The 15,118-nt window shown below is 40.0% G+C and overlaps 1 protein-coding gene across 1 annotated transcript in view; it reads right to left on the bottom strand.

Annotated features, from left to right (window-relative positions):
- EXOC4 (exocyst complex component 4) overlaps nt 1-15,118 on the bottom strand; it is an 815,775-nt gene that overhangs the window by 582,056 nt on the left and 218,601 nt on the right. The window contains exons 8-9 of the mRNA XM_082632942.1: nt 6,021-6,166; nt 36-124 (exon numbers count right to left, since the gene is read on the bottom strand). Coding sequence (XP_082489068.1) covers nt 36-124; nt 6,021-6,166 — 235 coding nt within the window. The remainder of the gene's footprint in view (nt 1-35; nt 125-6,020; nt 6,167-15,118) is intronic.

Genomic DNA, 15,118 nt, shown 5'->3' with positions numbered 1-15,118 from the left:
CAGAAAACTAATTTTTCTGGAGGTCGATTACCCACCTTGAAGCTCTCCACTCCGACTGTACAGCTCCCTTCTCTGTTCTCGCAAATAGGCACTCATACTGATGGCATGGGAGGATGACTCGAACCTGCAACGAAACGCAGCATAAACAGACGATTAGGTAGTAACCAAACAGGTGGTGTCCAGCTCTGTATATTCCGACAGTATTCTACTCCAGCCCATGTGACGCTCCCTAGTGTTCCACGACCAAGACGTTCTGGCTGTTCCAGGCCAGGGCAGGCTGCCATGGACCTTGATTTGTGAATGATATTCCTGCCTAAACACTCCTCCATGACGGTATTTGGACATTCTGCTCCTTCTCTATTTCAACTGATACACTCGATCTTGCAACTTTCTTTTCCCTCCAGATCCCTTGCCAGGATCCCTACACACACAGCAACAGCCGTATCCTCTAATGGCATTCTGATTTCGCTCCTAGGCAGCTCAAAAGACCTCAGTGTCTGCCAGCTGCCACCACAGAAATACGGGCTCCTCAGAGCTGACCCCTGGCCTTTCTAACTCCCCCAGTGAGAGGACTAGCACAATGGGTTGTGAGAAATGATGTTAAATAACTATACCAGAGAAACAAGGCATCTATGGTCTCTCCTTAAAGGTCCTCAAAAACAATATACTTTCTAAACGGCTGCCAGGATTCTTACCGGCCACCTGTAATTCTTAGAAGGATTTCTCCTGTCAGCCTGTTATCCTGACAGAAAATCTCAGGTTTGAAATGTAATTGCTTACCACATCAAAGGATTTACGGTTTGATACAGTCATAATTTTGCCTGTTTTTTTTTTTTGGTTGTTGCTGTATTTTACCACATAAAATGCTTTCAAAAATACCAAGCTACAAAATGTTGTTCACACCTCCCCAGGGACTGCTTCAGAGGTTAGAAACATGGGGGATGGGTTCATGATACAGAACATGGCTTTAAAAGCTAGGGCCTCCCTGGTGGCGCAGTGGTTGAGAGTCCGCCTGCCGATGCAGGGGATACGGGTTCGTGCCCCGGTCTGGGAGGATCCCATATGCCGCGGAGCGGCTGGGCTCGTGAGCCATGGCCGCTGAGCCTGTGCGTCCGGAGCCTGTGCTCCGCAACGGGAGAGGCCACAACAGTGAGAGGCCCGCGTACAGCAAAAAAAAAAAAAAAAAAAAAGCTAAAACAATGACTACAAAATAGAAAAAAACAACAACAAATCACAGTCTTAAAAGTAACTTGCGGGCCTCCCTGGTGGCGCAGTGGTTGAGAGTCCGCCTGCCGATGCAGGGGATGCGGGTTCGTGCCCCGGTCTGGGAGGATCCCATATGCCGCGGAGCGGCTGGGCCCGTGAGCCATGGCCGCTGGGCCTGCGCATCCGGAGCCTGTGCTCCGCAACGGGAGAGGCCACAGCAGTGAGAGGCCCGCATACAGCAAAAAAGAAAAAAAAAAAAGTAACTTGCAGGTAAGGAAGAACAACAAGAACCAAAAAAAACAGGTAAAATTACGACTGTATCATCAAACTGTAAATCCTTTGATGTGCTAAGAAATTCCATTTCAAACCTGAGATTTTCAAAGTCAGGATAACAGACTGACAGGAGAAATCCTTCTAAGAATTACAGCCACTAAGGGGTAAACAGCAACACAGTGAAAGAGCAACAGTGATAATGGGATAGATTTCTGGCCACAAGGAAGGAGCACCACCGTTTTCTTAATTATGCCTTCTTTATCGGTTCTTTGACAAGGAAGATGAATACCAAGATGAATGTCAGTCTGAGGGAAACAGCTGAGTTACTTGATCCTTTCTCTGCACCCTGCCAAGAACTAAGAGGGCACAAACAGCCAGAAGAAAGGCAAAGCGTGCAGTACTTCAAAAGTGTCACCTGCCAGTCAAGTGCTGATGAGAAGCCACTGACCTCCAAAAAGCACGCTGACAGCTATTGATCAGAAACAGCAAGAGAAAAAATAAACTCTTGAGCAAAGAACAGAGAGGCACACCATATACAATAAGAAAGAGCTTAAACACACTTAATTAACCTTGGCTAGGGACAATTAAAGAGAGTAATAAGGTTCTTCACAGATGTGACAGAAACAGATGACAGCTTGCCAAAATCTGAATCCTTTATGACCTGAGGCATTTTCACTACTCAGGAATCCTTTCTGCGTTTGCAACAAGTCACAGATGGATAGAATTTTACAGCAAAAGAGGCATGAGGGATTAGCCAGTCTCACCTCCCCACTTTACAGCCAAAGGCACCGAGGCCACTGAGACAAGAGAACTGCCCTGACTCATATGGCTCATTAATGGTGGAACCAAGCCTAGAAATGGGCAAATTTCTAAGAGTGGCCTAATTCTGTGCAGGTGATGAGTTTTTATTACTATGTAATAATAACAAATGTGGAACAATTACTTATGTTCACTTATTCATTTCCAGTAACTTATGTTTTCCAACACCGCAATTTCAGGATTGGCTAAATGTCTGAAAATGTTTATGTGGTCTCAGGTTGCAAGTTAGGGGTGAGGACTGACAGCATGAAATCTAAACACCCCGAAACCTGCTTTCTGCAATAGGCATAGACTGAGAACGGTCAGTTGAGCTTGAAGAGGGTTGGGTAGGACCGGAACGGGTGGAGGGAGGAAGGGAGGGGAGAGGGGAAAGAAAAGGCCTAACCGTAGGCCTTAGGCAGTATCTGAGGCAGTCTTAGTTGCCGCCATCAAACACCTTTCCTCCCACTATCTGTCTTGTTCGCTGGCACAGGCCCGATTCTATCTGGGCGTCTGCGTCCTTGCTCCCTCTCACTAGGCAGGGTGCTCAGGAGAGGGGGCTCCCTCTCCAGCTGCAGACCTATCACTGGAGATGAACTCTGACTGGTTTAAGACTATCACCATGGTCTACTTCCCCTTGCCAGTGACTGGTTTAGGAATGGGCCTCAGACCCAGGTCCTATTAGTTTTCTTGAGAAAAACTTGCAGAGGGGCTTTGTGACTGGCAAAAAATATTAATAGATGGATAATTAATCATTAATAAAAACAGATTTGTAATGATATAGTCATTTTGGAACACAGTATGGCAGTGTCTTACACAGTTAAATATAGTCCTACCATATGATCTAGTAATCATGCTCCCGGGTATTTATCCAAATGAGTCAAATACTGACACTGACACAAAAACCTGCACATGAATGTTTATTGCCGCTTTATTCATAACTGCCAGAAGCTGGAAGCAATCAAGATGTCTTTCAATAGCTGAATGGAAAAACAAGTGTGGTACATCCACACAACTAGTATTACTTAGCGATACAAAGGATTCCACAAAAAGCCACAGAAAGACATGGATGAACCTTAAATGCATACTGCTAAGTGAAAGAAACCAGTCTGAAAAAGCTACGTACTGTATGATTCCAACTTTAAGACATTCTGGAAAGGGCAAACTATAGAGACAGTAAAAAAGATCAGTCATTTCAAGGGGGTAAGGAAAAGAAGGAGGAATGAATAAGTGGAAAACCGGATGTTTGGGGCAGTGAAACTATTCTGTAAGATACTATAATGGTGGATATATGACATTGTGCATTTCTCCAAACCCACAGAACTATACAAAGAGTGAACCCTAATGTAAACAATGGGCTTTAACTAATAATGGTGTATCAATATTGGTTCATCAATTGTAAATAATATGCCACACTAATAATAAGAGGAGAAACTATGGTGTTAATAAGAGGAGAAACTATGGTGTAAAGGGACATAAGTGAAATCTCTGTACTGTCAGCTTAATTTTTCTGTAAACCTAAAATGGATAAAAATAAAGCCTACTAATTAAAAAAAAAAGGGATTTGCAGGATGAATCACACACTATTTCCTGGGAACCACCATTTTTATTGGAGTGGGACTGAATGCAGAGAAATGGAAAGGGCTGAGTCCTTGATGATACTGTACCGGTGAATTAAAGAATCCTCTCTATTTATTCTTATGTATGAGATAATAACTTTCTATAGGTTAATCTATTCATTTGGGGTTCCATGCTACTTGCAGACTAAAGCCTTTTAACTGATACTGCATCCAAGCTCTGAATAAAACTGTTTAAAAAAAAAGAGAACGCATCCAATAAACAGAATGGATTTCACTGCAGTGTGGGCACAGTAAATCTCCTCTCCTCTAGACCACAAGATAAATGAACTGTTGAAACTTTCCTTAATGATTAAGAACTCTATGAATCCTTGACAGAAAACAAATCTCAAAAGTGCCAAGATTTAAATCCTATTTCTACCACTTGCTAGCCGTGTGAATTTGCATAATTTCCTTAACCTCTTGTGCCTTGATTTAAAAAAAAAAATTTTTTAAAACAAATTTTATTTTGAAATCATTAAGTTTATAGAAAAGATGCAAAATAGTACAGGGAGTTCCTGTATACCTTTCACCCAAATCTCTCCCTAATGTTAATGTCTTACATAATCGTGGTACATTTTGTTGCATCTAAGTAATTAACACTGGTATGACACAAAACAACAGACTTTATTTGGATTTCACAAAATTTTCCACTAATATCCTTTTTCTGTTCCAGGATACCACATTGCATTTAGATCACACGTAATTCTGATAAATAGATTGGGGTTTCCAATGAGCTTTTTCTGTGCCATGTATGTGATCCAATAATCCCCTCTGACGAGTGCTGAGGAGAGAAAGTCATTGACCATGAGAATCAACAATACCCAATACTGCATAGGTAGTGTTTGGTAGCCTTTGATTCCCGAGGCACTGTTAACTCAGTAGACTCTGTAGTTGGCTTTGCTCCCAGGAGGGTAGTGTGAAGTTTCCTGAGAAGCTTAAGAGCTGATCCTGATTGAGAGTCCCTTCCTAACCTCCACTAATACCATGTGCTCATCTCACACATTTTACTACATGGAACTATCATCAATTATTTACTTGTCTGTCTTCTTTTCTGAATTATGTTTCTGTGCATGTGCCTCAATTTTTTTTAATGTCTAATAGAGGATGAAAAATAGAACCTATACCCATTAGATTGTTAGAATGAATAAATACATGAGACAATTCATGAAAATGGCTTTATGCCTTGGCTAGCACTTAGTAAGGACTCAGTAGGCATTACCACTACCCTGCTGCCCAAATTTGGTATAATCTGAATCAAATTATGTTTGATTGAGATTCTTCTGAGAAACTCATTTACTACAGTGCCTGGTACATAGTAAGCACTCAAGCAATGGTAGCTGTTATCGTTATTATTATTAATGTTAATAATAATATTAACTGTTAGCTGTTACCAAGTGACATATACTTAGGGTATGTGGCCAGGTGAGTGTAGCTAATCGTAATTCGAAAAAAACAAGTTCCGGGCTTCCCTGGTGGCACAGTGGTTGGGGGGGTCCGCCTGCCGATGTGGGGGATGCAGGTTCGTGCCCTGGTCCAGGAGGATCCCGCGTGCTGCGGAGCGGCTGGGCCCATGAGCCATGGCCGCTGAGCCTGCGTGTCCAGAGCCTGTGCTCCGCAGCGGGAGAGGCCGCAGAAGTGAGAGGCCCACGTACGGCAAAAAAAAAAAAAAAAAAAAAAAAAAGAATTTCCACATTGTTCTTTTACTAAATCAAGTAAAACCCAATACTACTTAGCTAGAGAGATTTGTGTGACTTTATTAACAAAGGTTCTTTCTTGGCACTTGGGGCTTTCCAAAGGCTGAAATATTTCATTTCCTTTCATTTCATATAAAATTCCCCAGAAACAAGGGGAAAATTTCATTTCTCTTCATTTTATATGACTCCCCAGAAACAAATTCCAGAATTATTTATTAAAAGTTCTAGATAGTCCAGTAACCATATTCCAAAATAGTCACCTCCCTTACAGAAAACGGAAGTATAGAAAGTTGAATATATAGTCACTTCCTATCAATTATTTCAAATCAACTTTAAATGGGTGAAGTAATGGCTGTCAATAAAGTGGAAAACCGTTCTACTGGGATCTAACACATCTTGACACCTATCTTACCAGCAGGGAGATACTTACTTGAAAAGAGAATTTTTGGGCCTTTGAGGTTTCTTCTTGGCAAAAAAGGCTGCACACTCGCGCCCAGTGCTGGCATAACTTAGTTGAGCTGAGGGTTCAGAGGCTGCACGAGTATTTTTCATATCCAAGTACTCAGTCAACAGCATCTGTACAAGCAGACAAACAGCTTAACACACACATTTATGATGTGCTATTAAGAAAAAGCAATTTTAAAACCATGAAGACCTAATTCTAAAACCTCCTTGACATTCAGAAGGATATTAACCTAGCTATTCATATTTCTAGTTGTAGACCTAAGGGAAGATTCATTATAGCCAGAAAGTCAGCAATTTGCTACCTACTCCTAAAACTGGGAACAGTGTATAGTGAGCATTTATACATGGGGGTAAAGGGAACATTTTTACTGAGGGTCTACTGTGTGTCAGGCACTGGGCTGGGTGACTTAATCAACATACTCCTTTAGTCATAATTTAATCCTTATTATTCCAAATTGCAACAGCAGAAGCAGCGATGCCGTGACATTTACTGAGGGCTTACTATACTGCAGGCAAGGGGCTAATCCATTTAGATATTTTACCTCATTGAAAGCACAAAACTTTATCAGGAAAATCCGTTCTCAGGTCATAGACAAGGAACTGGACCCGCACTCTAACAAACCGGCCAACCAGGTTAGCGTAGCCCACAGCAGACTAAGTGGTCCTGACCTGCAAATTATTTCTAGGGCCCACTACTCATCTTCAGAGTTTCAAAGCAACAAAAGCAACAGCTTTTTTGATCACTACTGCCAGCAGGTCCTGTTTATAAAAATCAATCCACTTTAGAGCCTCAGGGGTTTGGGGGCCTGGGCTAGAATCAGTTGTACTATTTCTAAGACAAGTGTAAAAAGTTCCCACTGTTGTGAAAGAAAATAGCAGATCTGGAACAGAAATCACCATGGTTCCTAAGATGGTCTAACCCAGGACTAAAGTGTATCAACTCAACTCATTTCTATAATCACTTGCCACATTTAAAATTTTAAGATAACCAAGTGGTATACAGTACATGTAGACAAACAATTCTACCCATGACTGAAGTGAAAGCTTTTCAGAATCAGGGTCCCATATAACTATTATTCTTGCATATATGTATATAATCATTCATTCATTCAATAGAGATGTGAGGGCCATATCAAGCATTATCATCAAAACATTTATGAAGCACACCTGTGAATATATTGCTCCAAGTAAGTTTTAAAGCCAATTATGTCTATATTATAAGCACATACACATTACTGAATACTTATCAAATATCAGACATTTTAAAAACATGACCTTACTCAATCCTCAAATCTATGAAGTAAGTATTACTAATTGTAATTTAGAGATGAAGAGACTGAAAATTAGTGGTATTAAGAAACGAGCCTATACGCATGTGTGGAGGCAGGAGCTAATGGGAAATCCCTGTACTCTCCCCCTCAATTTTGCTTTGAACCTTAAAATGCTCTTTAAAAAAACTCCAAAGACAGGGGGAGGGGGGAGGGAGGGAGGGAGGGGAGGGGGGAGGGAGGGAGGGAGGGGGAGGGGAGGGGGGAGGGAGGGACTAGCCTAAGGCCTTATAATTACACAATAACAGGCCAGGATTTCAACTCAGGTTTAGTTGACTCCACAGTCTGTTCTCTTCCCCATGACACTCCATTCTCACTAAAAGCATAAAAACTATCAATGAGAATGACTATGGGTGGCAGTAAATGGACTTTATTTCATTTTCTGTACAATAAAGAGTTCGCTGGGAAAGCATAAAACATGTTAAGAGATTCGTCAATGTTTTTTTATTTATTTACGAGGCCACTGGAGTATTACTCAGCAAGCTGATGAAGTAATATAATGACAAGTACTATCTCTGTTACTATATCACCGAAACTGCACAATAGTCAGGGAGAATACTGAATTGGGTCTCTACTTTAGTAACAATTCCAGTGATGGACTCAATTATTTTGTAGATTTGGCACTGATGCTAATAAAGTTTGCAGGAATCTGTGATCAAAAGAAGGCTAGTAAATCAGAAAAGAATTTCAAATTGTTGATATCTTTCAAATTTCAACACAGAAAGATGTCTACAAATGCCCTGGTTTCACTCAAATGGTGGTTATTACACCAATATGACAGAAGTATGTTTCTACCAAAGCTTGAAGACACACTCACTACACCAAGTAATTCTGTCGAGGTAATTATTGTCCTAAAATTCAATGACTGCCCTTTTACAATAAAATATTGACTGACCAGGACCTAACTAAGCAGCATCCTTATATCCAGGTATTTTACGATCACTGTTCCTTTTTCTCCACATCAATGAAATCCCCTTAATTATTAGCTCTCAGGATTCTTAGTCCATTTCTATTCACCAGCTTCTCCCTTTCCATCTACACAAATGTACTATTTCTACCCTCTCCACAAAAATCTTGCTTTGGTCCTCACGATCTATAATCTTATTTCCTTTTTATCTTTCGGTTCTAAACTTTAAAAAGCAGCCTCCACATATATTATTTCTCTTACCATGATGTGGTTTTTACCCCTCATTTCTCTCCCAAGCTCCAGTCCCACATCTGTGACTGCATGCCTGACCTATTCACCTATTTCACAGATAAAATCAACCCTAAATTCTGAAACCTAGATCATCTTCCCATAACATCAGTAATTCCTTCTGCCAACTTTGTTTTTTAGTATTTTCTTAATCTCACTGATCTCCAGGTTTAAAACTTCAGAACTGTCTTTAATACATTTCCTTATTCTTTGTATCCACAAAGGAGTTAGCGTCCAAGTTCATTCATCACTCTCCCTCAACTCTATGAGTTTGCCCATTCTGGTCCATTCTGACAGCCACCACCTTAGTTCGCCTCACGCAGTGTTCCTCATTTAGTTTTCTGCCTCCCATCTCTTACTCTTCTGATCCTCCTACATCCTCAACAGAGTGATATTCCTAAAACACAGCTGCTCCAAAAAAAGGGGTACAAATGAATTTATCTACAAAATAGTTACAGATGTAGAAAACAAACTTATGGTTACTAGGGGGTAAGGGGGGGAGGATAAATTGGAAGATTGGGATTGGCATATACACACTACTATATATAAAATAGATAGCTAATAAGGACAGATATAATAGATAACTAATAAGGACCTACTGTATAAGGGAACTCTACTCTATACTGTGTAATGGCCTATATGGGAAAAGAATCTAAAAAACAGTGGGTATCTTGATATGTATATGTATAACAGCTTCACGTCGCTGTACACCTAAAAGTAACACAACATTGTAAATCAACTACACTCCAATAAAAATTAAAAACAAGAAATAAACAAAAGAAAAAACACAGTTGCTGCCACCATCACAAGGCTCCTCATCATCTACAACTATCTGACCTCAACACTCCAATCATATCTTATTCTCCCTAACATGAACCCAACACTCCAATCAAGATCACCTAGTTAACTCTCCCCTGAATATGCCAGGGCCCCCTCCTTTCTGGAAGGCCTACCCTAGATTACCCTCTCTCCTAACTCCTAACAGACCCTTCCAAAAAACCAGTTCCAGGGCTTCCCTGGTGGCGCAGTGGTTGAGAGTCCGCCTGCCGATGCAGGGGACACGGGTTTGTGCCCCGGTTCGGGAGGATCCCACGTGCCACGGAGTGGCTGGGCCCGTGAGCCATGGCCACTGAGCCTGTGCGTTCGGAGCCTGTGCTCTACAACGGGAGAGGCCACAGCAGTGAGAGGCCCGCGTACCGCAAAAAAAAAAAAAAAAAGTCTTTAAAATTATTCCTCCCAAACTGCCTAAAATTATTAGCTATTATTTAATGAAAAGACACCTCACCATTGATAAACATGAGGATTTTTTTATATTCCTTAAAACGTTGTATTTCTTCATTTCCACCAGAGCCATGCAACATATCAGTGAATCAAAAAATATAGGGAACCACTGAATTTTAAAAAGCATGGGAGGGCCTCCCTGGTGGCGCAGTGGTTGAGAGTCCGCCTGCCGATGCAGGGGATACGGGTTCGTGCCCCGGTCTGGGAGGATCCCATATGCCGCGGAGCGGCTGGGCCCGTGAGCCATGGCCGCTGGGCCTGCGCATCCGGAGCCTGTGCTCCGCAACGGGAGAGGCCACGACAGTGAGAGGCCCGCATACCGCAAAAAGAAAAAAAAAAAAAAAAAAAAGCATGGGAGAAGAAGCCTTGATGTATATATCGTTATATGCAAATTAGAGACAGTCTCCAAAGTAGAAAGAGTCCAGAGTACAAAAATCTACCCTGTGAGTAAAGTAAAAAAAGGGACGGCTGCAATTTTAACCACAGGCTTTGCAATGTTTGTTTCCTTCATTGTGTTTGCCTCTTTTCCCTAATAACATTCACCACCAGTTGAAAAATACTGCTTTAAAACAGGTAAAGTTTTATGTTGACACTCAAATTGGTAAAAGTGCATTTTTTAATATCTCAAAGAACAAATAAGCCCCTACTTCTAAGATGCCTGAAATGTGTTTGAATTGTGTTTGAATTACGCTAAATCATCTACTACGAAGTCTTGACACAAACACCAGATGCCTGAAATTAAAATATAACCATATCATTTCTTGGTGATTCTACATCATTGTGGATAATGTACTGCATCTTCCAAATTGTACATAAATATCCTAAGCACTCACGGATGAGTTCAAATTTCCATTTTTATGAAAAGAAATAAGCTAGACAGCTTGTCTTTTGCCTGGGGGAAATCACCCAAGATTGGAATTCTGGGGCAAAGGGCATTACATATAATACCAAATACATTCTGCCCACAGAAAATCTGTAGAAGATAATGCCGTATGTGTTCTTGCTGCCTCTAAACTCCTTCATATCTCATTCATTTCTTTCTCTTTTTAAGTACCAGGAATTGCTATTTCTTGTTCATCAAGAGTTCAAAAAATTAAAAGTCATAGTTTGTGTTTTAAGTTTAACTTAAAAGGTATTTGTAAAACTGAAGATAAGAAACATGAAAACACAGTTGAAAAGCACCTGAAAACTCTATATACACCAGTGATATCATGATTCACTGTATTTTTTGAGTATTGGTATGTTAGATGGTTCTGTGGCAGAAGCAAAGAAATATGATGCTTTAATAGAGCATACAAATTGGAGTGGTCAGGCATCTCTTCTGCTATAAGACTGATTAGCAGTTGCTAAGATGATAGTCAGTAATCCCATGATATATAAAGCAAAGCCAAGATTTTGAGATTTATAACATGCTCTGACATTGGTAATATCATTCTGAATTGACCCCTCATTTACCATTTAATCCTCTTTATTTAACATATTGCCTATGGCTGCTTGTGGTTATACACATAGAATTTTCTAAAAATACATGTGGGATTTACAGACTTAGAATTAACACATTTCCTGTCTTCAGCCTCTGCATTTATCCAAGTAGCTACTCACTGAAACACCCAGATCCTTCTAGATACTTAATGTGGTAGATCCTTTTAGTATCTTCCCAGCTTCCAAAATCTTCGCCTCATCTAAGGACGGTTCCCCAACCACACAATGGACTTGGGTAGCCAGGCCTGGGATCCCACCCTCTAGGTCACAGTCTGCTTCACCAGGGAAACAGCCAACCCTCAATTAGCCAATCAGATTCTCTCTCCCAGGAACGTGTTAGTGGGATATGGTCTGTGCTCGTCAATGTAAGTGAGGAGATGTAAATACTTTGGGGCAACCACCTTTTTACCATGTGGATGAAAAATCAAAGACAGCCAATCTGCAGAGAGAGAATAAAGAATGAACCAGATGACCAGAGAGAAAGGGGAGACCCACAGGAGAGAGATTCAAGGGTTGCAACCTTAAGTTATCCATAGTGCAAAGGTCTCAAATCCAGTCGCTGATAAGGTCTTAGATTCTCTACCCTTGGGTTCTACAATATATCCTTATAGCCTTTAGTATTTTTTCCTTATGATAACTTGAATGAGTTTTTGTTTCTTCACTAAGCTATCTATGGATAAACAATTATATACTAATATGCATCCAGTGACATTTGTATCACAAATACTATTTTTGTAAAACACTGGTATCTTATAAAAACGGGAGTAGTGGTTTGCACAGATTTCAATCTCTGCAACTAGGAAACCAATTCTCCTGACTACTACCTTCAAATGTTTGATGATTTACAGCAAAGCCATACTGTGTATGTGTCCCCCTACCTGCACCCACCCCCCACCATGAATCTGAGAACTAGACTGCTTCATGACAGGAGCAATTCTAAGGTGAAAAAAAAACCCCTTGAGCTCCCAATATGAAGTAAGGCTCAACTTTCTTGTGCAATATCTTGACTGTGCCTACAATAAATATTGTAATTTTTAATAATTTGCTCTTTTAAAATACAGATGCCCAGGAGTTTTTCTCCCAGGAACAGCAAAGTAGCTTCCTTGGACTATCCCTCATACTGATGATAATTAGAACAGCTGAAAAAACATATTAAAAGAATAAGAATTTGAAGGCCTTGGAGAGGAGCCAAATTAGGCAGAAACTGGTGGCTATGACCCCTGAGAGAAGAAAGGAAGCACACTAGTTCCTCTGGATTCTTCCCAGAGAACCCTTTCCAGCACCCATGGAGCAAGAGTAGAACCAAGCAGAAACTAGTCTCACTGGATGGTGGAGGCAAGGCCTGGCAAAGGGAGACCAGGAGGCCCAGAATTTGAAAAGAGAGATCCAGAGGTGGAGGAGGAGAAAAAGCAGGGTAATATACCCCTCAAACTATCAACTTGATTCCAGAAAATATTAAAGAATAACACTGAAACAAAGCAACAGTATTTTCTAAAACTAGGACCACCATTTAAAACTATTACAAACTATCAGATTTCCCCCGTAAGGTTGCTAATGGATGAAATATTAGTGACAAAGAAAAAACAAAAGAAGTTATCTTTTGAAAATAGCAGTCTCATTTCCCCATTGTATAAGGACTAAAGTATTCTGCAGTAAGAAAACCAAAAGAAAAATAAACAGTCATTCTGCAAATGGAATGGCTGCCTGCTTCATTATACTCATTATCAATGGCTATTGTATCATTAAAACTACTATGTATGGTCTTGTGAATAGTTCCTTAGTGTTCAAAGTAAAACAGATGATAAAATTCCAAGACTACACAAGTATTTCCTGGTCCCCTGTCAAAGCCCTGACAAGCAGAGTCTCAAAGAGCTCACACTTACCTCCCCCCACACTCCCAACAGAAGAGCTTTTAACAAAGAAACCCCGGTTTTAGATAGCTTTCAAAAGAAACTTTTCATTTATTTTAAATTAAACGTATTTACTTAATATGTAAAATATGCAAGGTATTATCCTGGATATAAAAACAAGACTAAAAAAAAAATCCTTCCCTAATATTAAAACAAGTGAATTTTACTATATATAAATTAAAAATTTAAGTGAATTAAAAGCCAAATCAATCAATCCATCAATCCTTCCCTCAATGTGCTTATACAGACAAACATGAATGACTACAATACATGGGAGAAAGTGGGAAGCATCAGGTCAAAGAAACTGTTGTGAGCATTTATAGAAGGACAAGATTGATCCCAAGTAGGACAATAAAAGAGTTTCAAGATCATAGGACATAAATAAAATCTTATAATGTGTAAAAGGCCAAAAAAATGGTAGAAAGAACAGAATAAATAAACAGTGCTGGGGAAATTCCGGGTGTCTTCAGTGAACTGCAAATAGTTCAGGTAGCATAAAAATGAAGTCTGAGAGGTAAGCCTGGAAAGGTGGTAAATGCACCAACTTCTCAGGGCCTCTAACACCAGGCTCAGGTACTGAAGTCAAGTACAGAATGAGGAGTGCAGTAAAAACCTTTCAATAGGTAAATAAAATGTTGATAAACACACTCTAAGTAAATTAATCTGCTGGCATATACAATAATAGATTAGAAGGCAATGGGATTTGGGGAAAAATGAATGATTAAGGTAATAAACTAAAGGGAGGAGGACAAGAAAAAAAACTACCATGATAGTTGAAATTAAAAAAAAAAAAGATTTTAAACTACAGTAGTGGTAATGAGATTTTACAATTAGGGATACATTTGTGAGTTGATGCAGAGGAAAAAAATGAAAAAATTTAAGCAGGTATTCTACTAAGGAAAGAAGAGAAATTTTAAAATGCTAAAAGATTGCACATGTGAGGGACTAAAACACTGTGGTTCAAGAACAATGATCAGGAATGCAGGAAAAATGAGCTTGATAGGGACAATAAATTTAGTTTGGAATATAATCCCTTGTGAAGCATATGAATATTCATGCATACCCTCAAATATATAATTGTGAAAGGGGAAATAATGTTGATGAGATTTCCATGATTTATACACTAATTAACTTCCATTAGGACTGTTAAGTGTTTTTCTACAAGTTCTCTGAAGGATACTGTGAAGGACATATATCTTCGAATATTTGTAATCTGATTTTATCCCATAATATTTTTAAAATAGCTTTGTTGAGGTACAACTTATATACCATAAAATTCACCTAATGTCCTGTATGGCTGAACAGCTTTTAAGTAAATGTATACAGTTGTGTAACCATCACTACAATCATTACAGAACACCTCTAACACTTCAGAAAGTTCCCTTATGACGTTACCTGCAGGCTTTTCACAGGGACTTTTATCAGACAGAGAAAGTTCCTTTCTAGTTCTAGTTTGCTGAAGGTTTTTGCTTTTGTTTTGTTTTTTTTAGTCATCAATGGGGTCAAGTGCTTTCCTGTGTCTATTGAGATAATTATGAAGGTTTTTCCTTTATTCTATGAATGTAGTATATTACATTCATTGATTTTTTTTTTTTTTCAGTACGCGGGCCTCCCACTGCTGTGGCCTCTCCCGTCACAGAGCACAGGCTCTGGACACGCAGGCCCAGCGGCCACGGCTCATGGGCCCACCCGCTCCGCGGCATGTGGGATCTTCCCGGACCGGGGCACGAACCCGCGTCCCCTGCATCAGCAGGCGGACTCCCAACCACCGCACCACCAGGGAAGCCCTGATATTTTTTTTAATAAATCCCACTTAATTGTGGTATGTAACACATACCACATACATTCATACATGTGGTATGAATCC

The sequence above is a fragment of the Mesoplodon mirus genome (assembly GCF_964341445.2).
Source record: "Mesoplodon mirus genome assembly, chromosome: 9".
Taxonomy (NCBI): Eukaryota; Metazoa; Chordata; class Mammalia; order Artiodactyla; family Ziphiidae; genus Mesoplodon; species Mesoplodon mirus.
This window is presented reverse-complemented; position numbering and strand designations above follow the sequence as displayed.